Source organism: Betta splendens, chromosome 6 (genome assembly GCF_900634795.4).
Source record: "Betta splendens chromosome 6, fBetSpl5.4, whole genome shotgun sequence".
NCBI lineage: Eukaryota > Metazoa > Chordata > Actinopteri > Anabantiformes > Osphronemidae > Betta > Betta splendens.
In genome coordinates, this window is record NC_040886.2 from 6,209,403 (window position 1) to 6,223,119 (window position 13,717).

At 48.9% G+C, this 13,717-nt stretch overlaps 1 protein-coding gene and 1 long non-coding RNA gene across 2 annotated transcripts; one reads left to right on the forward strand and one right to left on the reverse strand.

Annotated features, from left to right (window-relative positions):
- Positions 1-186: 186 nt before the first annotated feature.
- On the reverse strand, positions 187-4,380 carry ldha (lactate dehydrogenase A4). Its single transcript, XM_029153648.3, has 8 exons — positions 4,222-4,380; positions 2,656-2,781; positions 2,439-2,556; positions 2,179-2,352; positions 1,906-2,079; positions 1,670-1,787; positions 1,367-1,490; positions 187-1,283 (listed from the first exon to the last, which is right to left on the reverse strand). Exons 2-8 carry the CDS (start codon positions 2,779-2,781, stop codon positions 1,119-1,121), a joined length of 999 nt encoding a protein of 332 aa, XP_029009481.1. The 5' UTR covers positions 4,222-4,380; the 3' UTR covers positions 187-1,118.
- LOC114857294 (uncharacterized) lies at positions 3,004-11,739 on the forward strand. Its single transcript, XR_003786193.3, has 3 exons — positions 3,004-3,131; positions 9,727-10,074; positions 10,161-11,739. It is a non-coding gene; the product is annotated as an uncharacterized LOC114857294 (long non-coding RNA).
- Positions 11,740-13,717: the final 1,978 nt, after the last annotated feature.

Sequence of the window (13,717 nt, forward strand, 5' to 3'; positions counted from 1 at the left end):
CTTTGTGTGGTCAGTATACATGAAATGCAGACATTTGCCAGCAGGTGCGGAACTATTTCTTTCAAGCAAGCGACCACCTTTTGACCCACAGCTGTGCACCGCCACCTGCTGAGTCAGCTGCCATGTGAATACATGCAAACAGCTTTTAGCTAAGCTGGAAAACAAAGACAGGAAAGGACAAATGACGGATTTGTAGCCTGGCAGTTTTATTTGATGTCATGGTCGATAAACATCTATATCCAGTTACCATAACAGGTACAGTTAGCGAGTGTTGGATAGTTGTTACATAGATAGATCTTAACAGTACTGAGATATAAACCGTTTCTCTCTATGTGCCTTTATTCTGGAGGCAGTTGGAGTAAAATAAATACAACACTCTTTGTGGGTATTAGGATGCTCAAACATTCTGCAGGATTGTTACCGTGTGTTTAAAACCTGACCAGAGTCGCGATCCTCCCACTGGCTCACCGTTAATAAATATAGCAGCAACCTCTCCAATTCTGTCAGAGTTGACCTTTTTTATTATACATGTACTCTGTCAGTGCACTTGTGGTTCAGTTTCTTTAAAAATAGTAACCAGTGACTGTGTCCTGCTTTGCTGAAATGATAAGGTACTTTGGTGTCACAGAATTCTCCACCAGTGGTACGTGCAGCCATTTTGATTTGACGCCTGCTGGCTAGGAAGCCCTCCTCACAGAGAATGGAATGTGTCCATTATAATCCAACACACACACACTCACAAAAAAAAAAACATGTGGAAGGAACAACTGGGGAGAGTCACAATAAACACAAACTAGGACCAAGGAGAGAACAGAAGAAGCAGCAGCACACATTAACGTACAGTACATTGAATATATATGTTCGATATGCAGACCTGACACGTGACGAGGGACCTCTCTCCTCGCGAGCTGAGCGTTCAACCACGCAGAGAGAGGAGGACATACGGGTGGGTGGCGGCGGCGAATGACGACCGCGTGCGAGTACCTAGCTACGAACGTGGCCCGTTTAGATACTCAGGGGCTCTCGCTCGCCCGCCGCCGCGAGGAACACACGAGGGTACGGGAGTCGGCCACGCAGCGCCGGCGGCGGTTCCGGGGGCAGACTCAGAGCCGCGCTCCTCACAGCGTGAGCTCCTTCTGGACCCCCCACAGGGTCTCGGCGCTCTTCACCAGCTGCTTCTCCTCGTCGGGCTTCAGTGTCATGTGAATCACGTCCGTCAGGCCGCTGTTGCCCAGGACGCAAGGGATGCTGAGGAAGACTTCATCCTTCACTCCGTGCATGCCCTGCAACAAAGGGTTCGGTCATTAGTGATTATATATTTATATTATTATCACCAGTACACTACTGGTGGACGGCCTGCTCTCACCTGGACCAGTGTGGACACAGGGTGCACCTTGTGCAGGTTCTTCATGATGCTTTCCACCAGGTCAGCCACAGACATTCCAATGGCCCAGGAGGTGTAGCCCTTCAGCTTGATGACCTCATAGGCCCTGCAGCGCAAACATGACAAGACATATTACATCAAATACCTGCAAATACGCGACAAAGCACTTATTGTGCTCGACATGACTGAACAGTCGTCACAGAATCACAGGGTAAATGTTTGCATCCTTCCAAAGCTGGACGCTGATTAGGCAAGATGTCATTCAGAGCCTCGGTCGGTCCTCACCCATCCACCACCAGCTTGTGGACCTCCTTCCAGTTCTCGCTGTCATCCTCAGCCCCCATCTTTGGGTTGAGGCCCTGCAGACAGACCCCGGCGACGTTCACGCCGCTCCACACGGGCACTACAGGAAACAGAAAGGATTCATTCACGGGCGGCTCACGCTATCACGAGACTCCACCCAGCGACAGCGACTGCTGGCGGGCCCAGCAGGCGCTGTATTTTTAGACCGAGCCACATACCGCTGGAGTCTCCGTGCTCTCCGATGATCCACCCGTGACAGCTGGACGGGTGGAGGTGGAGCTTCTCCGACATGATGTGGCGGAAGCGGGCGGAGTCCAGGTTGGTGCCGGAGCCGATGACGCGGTGGCGCGGGAATCCGCTCAGCTTCCAGGCCACGTAGGTCAGGATGTCCACTGGGGAGGCAAAAGGGGGGGGGGGGGGGGGGTCAGCGTGCACCCGCTGCTCACACACACACACACACACGATGAACGTCTCCAGGCACAGGCTCCTACCTGGGTTGGAGACCACCATCAGGATGCAGTTGGGGCTGTACTTGACGATGTTGGGGATGATGAACTTAAAGATGTTGACGTTGCGCTGCACCAGGTTGAGGCGGCTCTCGCCCTCCTGCTGGCGAGCACCGGCGGTCACGACCACCACCTTGGAGTTGGCTGTCACACTGTAGTCTGGGGAACAGGGGCAAAGAGGAGGCCCTGAACCCGCGACGGAGCAGAAAGGGTCCGAGAAGTCACGCGTGTCGTTCTTTTCTCACCTTTGTCGGCCACGATCTTGTGCGTCTTGAGGAACAGGGATCCGTGCTGCAGGTCCATGGCCTCACCCTTCAGCTTGTCCTCCATCACATCAACAAGGGCCAGCTCATCACACAGGTCCTGTTTACACACACACACAAATAAGGTCAATGCGATGACCCCACTATAGACGTGTGTATGACTCCACACTAGTGCAAATATCCACTCCCTTGGTCTCACCTTGAGCAGGATGCTGACGGCCGAGGCCATGCCCACCATGCCGACGCCCACCACAGTCACCTTGTTCCTGCTGCCCACAGGCTCCTCCTTCATCACGTGGCCGATCAGCTTCTCCTTGGTGGACATCTGTGGAAGAGAAGGCGGCAGAGGGGGGAGGGGCGTCGGTGGTGAGGACGTGACTGATCTCTCACACAGCGAATGACTCAGACGTGGGTTTTTCCCCCATTCGTGTCACCGCTTTTATGAAACTGACTCAAACGCGACTTCCATCCTTCCTACGCTTCTAGCGTCTTCACTTTGACACACGGTTTAGGGGCAGCCCTCGTGACTTTGCGGCACCCTGCTTGGTCGCTATGGCAACCAGCGCCGGGGAGAAGCACTGCGGCTCTTCGTGCAGACCGTCCCCAGCTGACGTCACGCCGTGCTATTTCTGTTTCCTGGTGGGGCAGCCATGGCTGAGTGCAGATAAGCACGAGGTAAACACACCGTAACACCAGCTCTGAGAGATGTTTAAAACCTTCTACGCTGAGTTTGCACAAAACAGGTTTGACTGACCCGCTTTCCATGTCCTGCTAATTCCCCTTTAACCAATTATCTCTCAACTTGCGTGCCAGCTAAAAGTAGTTAGCAGGAGCCGGCCCCCACGTGAGCCAGGTTTGTTCATTACAACGTTTTCCTCTGTTGTTATTATTATTATTATTATTATTATTATATTTGTTAATATATATATTATATAACTGCTATAACCTTTTCCAAGGCATTATTACATAAGTGGAGAGTGGTGGCTTCTGCTCTGGTGTCAGGTGTCACAGCTAAGGTTTAGTGTGTGCTCTATGTTACGCTGCACTCAGTATCATTCAAACCATCATTCTGTCAAATCTTAGACCCGAAATAAAATATACAATGCAATCAGGATAAAGACTGTAATGCAATGAATCATCAGAAATTCTAACATTTGACATAACCTCATAACCGTCATCAGCACAAACAGTGCTTTGGGGCTGCCTGGCCCATACATCATATTGAGGCAATTCACGGCCTCCTGCAGATTCGTTTAAAGCCTTGATGGTGTCTGGTTGATGATCACCGCTCTGACCTTAACGCAGCAGAGGGCACGAGCGCTATTGCATAACATGTCCGACAGCCGATCATAAGCAAAATGAGCCCCAACATATTGAGGGCGCTCTTACATCTGCTGTACACTTGTATGTTCCGTTTAACATCATTTTTAAGTTCAATTACGTCTAAATTAAGGCTGATTTATTTTATTTTATTTTTCTTTTTTGTACAATGATTCCACCGTTATTGCAACAAGTAGGAAGATCACATCCGGTGGGTTACGTCATCCCACTTCAATCTGACATCCATTTATAAACATTTTATATTAAAATATGAGAAAATAGGAATATATGCTCAGACTGGCGCAGCCAATAAACACTATTGATTATACAGCGACACGCCCAATTCACAATCCTGCAATGCGCAGCATCGTTGGCGCAAAATAAATGATTTCCAGACGCGTGTACGGCGTCGCGCTTTAATTCTGGGTCCGGCGGGTGATCTTACCTTCACGGTTCGCTTGTACTGGTTCGAACTGGTGCCGGGTCGCGTGTGGTCCTCGTGCAGCCTTTCCGCAGCAGTGGTGCTGCAGCGGGGTTGTCTCTCGCTATTTAAAGACAGCCTCCTCCGTAGACGTTACGCACGCGCATATTCATGAGATGTGGTGGTCGGCGCCCGCTACGCGTGATCCGGGTCACGTCGCCGGCAGGATGAAGGAAGCGATTATTAGATTCATCGCTACTGCGTTTTAATGAACAGAGGGAACGAGGTGAAAAAAAACCCAAAAGATTTCTTAATACAATGTCACAGGAGTACAATTATATTTTTATGTATTCATCTAAAGAGTCGAGGTCTTCAAGCAAAGTGTCCTTGAAAGGACGTGGTGCAGGAAAAGAATGGAGGAGGATATTTTGCAGTCTTTATTTTAATTAATACTTTTATTCAGTATTTATATTTGTAGAAAAGTCTAGAATGAAAATACACTTTATGAAAACAATTAAAGATCCAGACTTATAGTGACGCATTATAATGACGTGTCTTGGGGAATTTCTTACATCCGCCCGAATGTTAAATGCGGTGAAATAATTTTGGTTGTTAATGTTACGAGCCTAGTTTTGTTAGGCTGCTCATGTTGATAAAAGCTCAGCACAGTATGTTTTAGATTTTGCTGAAAGTGTTGACTAAAGAAGGATGGAGGGTTATTATGACATCATGGTCCCCATCATTAGCAACTGAGCGCCCCCCGGTGGCTGAGTTACCTTATTACAACTCATGCCCCATCACTTCACGCCCCAAATCATTTCCTCAATAAACAGACAAGTCCTCGTTGATTATGGTGCTCAAAAATAAATTGAACAAGCTGAAATAATTTTTGTTTAGCCCAGTTTGGTTGAGCAGCTAAATGTATCAATAACAGCTAAACTAAAAACTCCCTACTTTTTTATGCTGACACAGTATTTAGCATTACAATGTGTGTTGCCTAATCTCCTCTTCAACACACCAATGTGAGCGGAGGGGAAGTGTGAAAGTAAGAGGCCCTTTGTGTTTTAAATACAGTGTGGAAGGTGCTTTGGACGGGGGTGAGTCAGCTCTCACTAAAACAAAGGAGAGTCACTAGTTGAGATTTTTGTCCTAGATTAGTTTTTTTTGTGGTACTTTAAATGTTTGCTTAAGTCATATTTTTCTTTTCCGCACATCACACCAACTGTCAAAATTTTAAAGGCTTCTGCTGCATCAGATCATAGTTTTCTCAGTTTGTCCTTGGATCCAAACAGCATATAAACTGCGTGGGTCCTGACTCAGTAGTGAACTGCTTAGCAAGCAACAATCTGCATGTGACAATCAGAGTGTTACCAACCTAATGACTGCAGAGTTTACGAGCCGGCTCCTCCAGGCAGTTAAAACTGATGAAATGTGACACATCTTCAGGAAGCTAAAGCAGGTCTACTTGCCACTAAACAGCACCTTTGACAATAAGATGTGTTTCCTATGTGGGGAGTAGCATTGGGCTGATAAAGGCCAAACAATTTTCACAATGGTTACAACAAAGGTTTTTATGTTATACATAAACTGACTCACACTAGGACCAAAAAAATCCTCCTAGCAGCTCCATCAGACACAGAATGGATACACATTCCCTACATCACAGTAGCTGTATATGAACACAAAAGTGTAGAAAAGGTCAAAGCAGACCCAAAAGCTCTAAATCAGCTCCCAGTTGGAATATTATGTAAGCATTTATAGGCAACATTGTGTTATTAATTTGACCTGAATCAATAAATAAAAAGTACTAACTGTGAAACAGCAGTTGTCTTGTTTTAAAGAGTTTTTGTTTGAATTGCTTGGAAATCTCTATAATGCAAATTTCAAATTAATTATCATTAATTAGTAAGCAAGTTAGTAAGTATCAAACAATTATTATATCCTACATATTTGCGTTATAATATTTTTTAAATAGTACGCATGACTAAGTAGAGATCAGTATAAGAGCTTATCCCCATATAGTGTTGGTTAGTTCTCTATGAGTGGATGCAGTATGTTTTATTCTTTATTATTTGAATTCTCCTCACCGTCTTACTCTGACTGACGGCATTAATCCAATGCTCCCCCTACTGTCTGTCCTGCTGCTTTTGACTGTGTGAAAAAGCGATTATTGGCTCAGTACCAGCAGCTCGCCAGCAGATGGCGCCGTCATAAAGGCATCGGTTCCACACATTGATTTCTAGACAGACCTCTCCTTTAGTAACGTGCAACGTGAGGTCCCCCCCTGACTGCGGAGGTGAATTCAGTGAATTAACATAACATGGACCTCTGCATGGCTGCTATGACTGTGTTAAGTAATTAATTCAAGTCCTTCAGTCGTTTTACTGAACTGTCCTTCAGGTTGTCTCAGTAGTTTAAGGCTTTTGCTAAGATCCATTTGCTAAGATCCATTTCCCAGGTTTGAGGTTTAGAAAACTGCGTGACAGAGTTCTGTTAATATAGTAAAATGATTCAGTCAGTGCCGCAGGACAAGTTCCCCTCCAATGATACCAGAGCTTCAGTCTAAGCCATCGACAGCATAGGCAGTGACTTGGAAGGAGATGGAAACTGTACCAAGGTGTGTTTAGGCTCCTCCGTCTTTGACTTTGACAGTATGAAACACAGCCGCTGACGGGTAAAGTTGCATTAAACACGCGTGAGCCCGTGTTTCATCTCCGCGTGTCTAATGTTCGCGGTTCGCCTGCAGGGATGCTCTTCAAACCCCCCCACGCTCCAAGGAGCGTCTTCTCGTCCTTGCTGCCGAACCGCTCGTCTTTCACCACTTCTAGTGGTCTCTGGAGCGTGTGCCAGCTCGGTCACCGCTAGACCCCCCCCCCCTCCCTCCACCCCCCGGTGGGATGAAGGAAAGCCAGCTCGCCGCTCGCCAACGTGTGTGATTGCGCCGGGCATTGGGATCGTGGTGCATCCGCTCCAGTGGGTGACGTCCTACCTGTCTCACCCCGCTGGCTGATAGAGAACAATCTCATCAGCTCCCTCCACCTCCAGCCCCTGTTTAGAAACAGAGGAGGGGCCGAGGAAAGGGGGCCGCATGCATCCACCATAAAAGGATTCTCCGGGGAGGAAGATGACTCTCACTCCGCCGTCAGAGCAACGTCCAACTCACTGATGTCGCCTTCCTTCGCCTCAAACAGACGCGTCGTGGAGCACAAACACTCGAAAACCCTGTGATTTCGACTCTCCCTGCTAATATGTCCTTCCACGCCTTTCAACGCCAATCAAACGCTCTTATACCTCTCTCCCTTTCATCTCACTCACTCACTTTCCTCTGCTTCACATCTTCTCCCCCTTTCTTCTTCGTGGCTTCCAGGCTCGCTCCCGTGCGCACCTCCTGCCTCCAATTGATAACATCCCCGATGGAGCTTGCTTTATTAGCCACCCACAGGCAGATTAACCAGAGCAGCAATACACCAATCAACAGCAATTATGCACTGATAAGCGCAGGGGGAGCTGTGCTGGGTGCGGGGAACGGACGGAGCGGCTTCCGGGCGACAGGGTGTGTTTTAGTGCAGGATTACAGGCTGTAAGTCCGCGCATACGTGCATTTGATCCACGAATGTTTAATTGAGCGTGCTTCTGCTGCTTTAACCCCATTCATGTGATATTGTCGCAATCGGACCTGAAATCAGTGCTCGTCGCCCGCTCCTTGTCAGGTGCTCATCGAAGCCTCATCTGTGCGGCGTCGGAGTTATTATCGCAAGTGCGAGCGCGCGAGCACCAGCGGTGGGCTTGGAAGCAGCGCCTCGCATCGCTGCCCCCCGAGTGTGTTATTATGACGGACGACGTCCCTTCTCCCACCATCGCTGCGCATTAAAGCCGCCTCGCTTACAATGATCGCGCTTGTTATGATTATTATTTTTTTTGGAGGATTGTCACAGAGCAGCTCGACGATGATGAAAACGGGTGGAAGGGTGGAGATGAGCCTGCAGGCGTCCACGCACCAGCCAAGTCTGATTTGAGGAACAGCTGTGTGGATTTAACCCCCCCCCCCTCGCCCCCTTTTTTTTAGGCACACAAACACATTTGCATGCACGGAACCACGCACCCACATGCGCACGTGCTTTTTAATGGCAGACCAAACAACCCAGCAGCGCTTTGCCGCTGTTTGCGGAAACTTGCCAAATGCATCACATTAGCCTCCCAACGAGCTGCGGGAAAAACGACCCCGCTCCCATTCTCTAACCAGCGCGCTCGTTTTGCTCAGCTTTTCTTATTTGCGCTCATTCTTGCGTCAAAGAAAGAAAACTGGCAACGAGCGACGGCGCTCGCGCAGGATCCTGTGGTTCACGGAACACGTATGCCTCCTCCAACCTCGAGGTGTCGCAGCCCGTAACCTCCAAAAGCTAATCTCGGAGCCCAAAATGAAACAGACGTTTACAATCTCTCCAAGCGTGAAATGAAATAAATTTCCGTTGGCTGTCCCAGCTCTAATTATTTAGGCGGATTCATGTCAGTGTCACTGTTCTGAGGTCAGCTCGTATGCTACATTCTTTCGCGTGTCACCGGAGGAGCCCTGCAGAGCTCTGGGCTCCCAGTCCAGTGACCTTAACACCTGTGATTGGTACAGGAGGTGTGTGTGTGTGTGTGTGTGTGTGTGTGTGTGTGTGTGTGTGTGTGTGTGTGTGTGTGTGTGTGTGTGTGCATGGCAGGGTAAGGTTAATTGAAGTTGTTAGAGTGAAAATGATTCCCTCAGGGCGTACGTAGCAGGTGATGGTGGGGAGTGGGTTCAGCAGTGGGTGACGGACGGAGACCACGAGGAATGAAATGGATGGGTAAAGACAAGCAGATAGGGATTCAGCTGGGGTAAAGGGGGGGGGGGGGGGTCCCCAGAACCCCCAGAGCTCACAGACAGTGATACATGAGGACGGAGAGACGAGATGATTCATCTAAAGGTCAGGTGTGTCGGCGTTTCCGCCTCATCCTGTTTTCCATCCCCTCGTCTTCAGCCGACACGGACAAACCGTCTGTCAGTTGATTTTACATAATAACCTTTACCAAACCAATCTGTGTGTCCATCGCTCTCTCTCTCTCTCCCTGTGTCACACATCGCTCGCCACCTCTCCTTCTAGGTGTCTGTCCCCTCCTGTGGTCATTTCATAGATGACAGGTTGGCTGACCGTAATCCAACAGATGCTGGGGCGTGGAGGCCTGACCAACTGCTTTAACTCCAATCAGATTTTATTGCTCTCTGGAGGAAGCCCCCCCCCCCCCCACACACACACACCAGCCTGATGGGAGAGAGAGAGGGAGACATATATGTGCATATGGACACGTGTGTACAGTATATGTGTTTTGAATAAAGGCAGAGAGCTGATTTTGGGAAGAGGTGCGACCCGTGTGTGTGTGTGTGTGTGTGTGTCTGTGTGTGTGTGTGTGTGTGTGTGTGTGTGTGTGTGTGTGTGTGTGTGTGTGTGTGTGTGTGTGTGTGTGTGTGTGTGTGTGTGTGTGTTTGTGTGTGTGTGTCATCAGCAGGGATGGAGCTGTAGCCGCTGATGCATCTGCCACCGTCTCTCGTCCCCGTCGGCCCGAGCCACCCCTGCATCGCCCACGTCTGTCGCCTCCGTCCGATCCTCCATCAATCTCTCCCTCTCTGCACCCCACCCAGCTTCCCTCCCTCCCTCCCTCCCTCCCCCCACGTCCTCCCCCGGCCTCCTCCGCTCCGTTCCAAAGCGAGGACAAAAAGAAGCCCACCAGGGTCTGGTTCTGAAGCCGTTATTAGACCCGGCGCTGTTTCCATCCGAACAGACGTCAGCGCATGCAGCTGTGGTTTCGGCGTCTCCCTGTCACTGCACAATAGCTGCTATCAACGTCCTTCACAGAGTAAAGAACGCTCGCTTCCTAGTTTTGGCAGAATGACATCAGATAAAAACAAAAACCTCTCTTATGCACGTGTTTCACTGTGGCAGATCTACAGACCCTCGCTGAGCACAGCAAACGTCCAGAGGCCGTAATGAATGAGATGAAGGGCCGCCTCTGTTTACGCCATGATTGATGGACTTCCAGCGTTCCCCACAGAGCGGTGGGCCACTTGAACCCTGCAACCTGACCTGCAGGCGCAACGCCACAGCAGAGCGTAGAAAGCTTTATGGGACGTGGGACTCGTCTCCCGTCTAATCACTTTTACTGCGGCTGCAGTGACCTTGTTGAACAGGACAAGCAATAAACACAAGACACATGCGGCGACACACACACACGTACACGTTTGTATATGAACTGACATATGCACAAATATGTATCTTACGTTGGTGTAAGAATTCTTCTCGTAACCTCAATGGCTCATTATGTATATTAATCTAACAACATGCCACGCTGATCAATTAATTTTCATTGATAATAACTGCTTAATCATCTGCATTTAACACATTTATCCTGTATTATCACTGATTTCAGGTATTTGCCCACATGTCTTAGATAAAGGCTTCGCTGCTGGGAGCAGCCGGTGCAGGGAAACAAGTGATCACGTTTTCTTTTGATGAAAAGGGATTTGTGTAACTGCTTCGAGCATAAGGGAAGCGGTCTGCTGTTGTGTGCTACAGTGATTGGGGTCACACAGTCCTGGCGGCCTCAGAGACTCACTGTACGACGCGCACAGCTCAGCTCACCTTCGTGCGCTCACCTCACATCTCACGCGTTGCAGTGAAGCGGACGCTGACGCTCCTAATCTGAGGAGCCGGTCGCCGGCGACTGGCGTTCCTCCACCCGCTGCCTTGTGTAAGCAGCGCACACAGCCGGGCTGCGAAGGCTGCCGCGTCCGCGACATTGCCGCGAGCGCATTCTCAAATTGGCTAGAGACGAGCGGCTGCTTTTGAAGGTGCGTGAGTCATTGCCAAGGGTAAACAGCCAGTGTGCGACCGGGAAAGGTCACCTGTGAAGCCGGACCTGAAAGCAAGGGCTCTTAACAGTGAGAAAACTGCAATCGTGAAAGAGTGAGTTGTGTTTTGTCTTCTGTTGCCTCACAAACAGGGCCCAAACCAGGAACAGGGCTAAACAGGCTTAATCCTAAGCTCTAACAAATAAGATGCAGGATGCTCTGATTTTTCTCATACATAATACAAATGCACAGCCGACACTGATCCATTCTAATGATGCTTACTGTTGGTCCTGAAGCGATCACAGGGAGCGCTGCTGTTACATTCTCCTGCCCTTTATTTGCTGTGTTGATAATGAATGAGTGAGAGACGCGCGCACGACGGGGGCTGTGGATGCCGAGCGAACGATCGGTGAATTTGTTACAGCTAAATGTAGTTTGTTTTAGTTCTTCACCCCATGCTGCCATTAAATGTGCCTGTGATTAGTGAGGCACACGCAGCCAACCTAATTACCCAGCGCCGCAGCCAAAACCCTCCACATGATTACCAACAGTTTGTTTCTTACACTGCAATTAAGTTCTTCACAATGGCAAAAGCAGCTATGATTAAAGATAAAATGCCTACTTTGTGTCTGTGTAAGGATTCTGGTAAGTAGGTTAAAGCAGACATGATAAAAACGAACAGATGCGCCCCACTGTATTCCTTCAAAGCTGTAACCACGTTAGCTGCAGCCCCACCGTTCACCTCTGTCAGTGCCAAGCGCTCCAACCTTGCTCCCGGGATGGGATCGAATTCTGGTTCCTTACGATTCAAGAGTCAGATTGGTTCTAGAGCTTAATTCGCTGCTAACGGAGCCGTTCGTGGGCTCGACGGCTGCGGCACCGCGGAGACGCAACAGAGGCAAACTGGGTCAGACGACTGCTGTTGTGATCTCATGTTGTCAGTAGATGGGTGAGATGCGTGAGAGAGTGGGGACGTGAGACACGGGGATGTCCATGACTGCAGTGCTCTGCCGTGATTTCGTCTAAGAAATGATAGATACCATGTGGGAGTGTTTCCATATCCTATCGCTAGTGCGTTAATAGGGTCCCTATGGGTTTGTGCAACCAGCAGGGGGCAGTGGAGCTGTGCTGGTGAATCTGAGGTGTGAGGTTAGAACATGTTACATGCCCGCTGGTGTGTGTGTGTGTGTGTGTGTGTGTGTGTGTGTGTGTGTGTGTGTGTGTGTGTGTGTGTGTGTGTGTGTGTGTGTGTTACATACAGAGAGGCTTCCCCCTGCTGAGTATTCCCTTTACAGCCCAGGTAATGCACACAGCAATGTACAACCAGCCTGCTGTGGTGACATTTGAACACGACACCAGCAGACCAGTACAGGAACATGCAGGATGGTGGAACACGTGTACTGTAAGTGGGATGCTTGATGCTTGTGTGTGTGTGTGTGGGTGTAAGTGTGTGTGTGTTCCATCGGTCCATACCGATGAAATATCAGGTTCTTTATGCAACAGCAAACACATTAGGATTCTCAATACATTCCTTGTATCAGATTTTCTGGATCGGCGTCATGTTTTCGTGTTTGTGATCCCGCTCATTTGCATTTAGAAGACGCAAAGGCCCAAGTGTCCTCATCCCGGCTCAGAGACCTGCTCAAGTGTCCTCCATATTCTGGATAATTATGACCGTTTACAGGACACATTCCTGACTCTGTGCATGTGATGTAATAAACCTTCATCTTTTGCCCTTGTAGAAAAGAGGAAGTGGTTGATTTTGTATGTATGAGGCCATTTATGACCTATTACTTGAGCAGTCAAATGCATGATGCACCCAGGCTGTTACCTGAAACACAGATACCAGTTGGAGACTCCTAGTTTGCAGCTTGCCCTTTTGTTTGTTCTTTTGCTTAGCAGCACCCCCCTTTGACCTCTCCTTAAACACCCGAACCTAAACTTCGACTTATCCGTTCAAAGTTGCAGCCTTTCAGCCTTCTTTAGATGTACGAGTTTGCACTCGGGCCGTGCTGAAACCCACCTTCTCTGCCCTTCGCTTGGTTCCCGGCCTTTCCAGGTTCCTAACTGTTTGCAGATGAACACTAATAGTCTCCTCTGTATGTGGATGACACGCTAATTAATCAACACACCACGCCGGCCAATCCAGTAATATCCTACAGCCTCCAGCATGCAGCTCGCTGGCAACAGTTTGTCCAACCCTGAAGGGCTGCGGGTTCACGTGGACACTGTTTGTGCACGTAGCGGTTGTTCCTGGGAGGAAACAAGAGTACCACAAGAGTGTGTGAGTGCGTGTGTGTGTGTGTGCGTGTGTGTGTGTGCGCACGCTTAGTGTAAATGTGCCTACAGCTCCCTGCTGAATCGGCCAGATTCTGCTATGAAGCTATTTGTTATATGGTAGTGTGATGGAACGGTGGAGACATTATGCAGCATGGACTTCGGAGGTTATTGGACTCTTGCCACACATTAAATGAGTTCCACTTTTTGGTAAACCTCCCCCTCTATCACATTTCCTTTCAAGGTTATTTTTTTCTCTTCTCTGGCACACTTCATGTTTCATCATATTTTTCTCAAGCAAACAGACCCGAAAAATAAACTAAAAAAAAAAATCTATTAACTAAGTCTGGGCGCCGTACACTCCATTTCATTCCG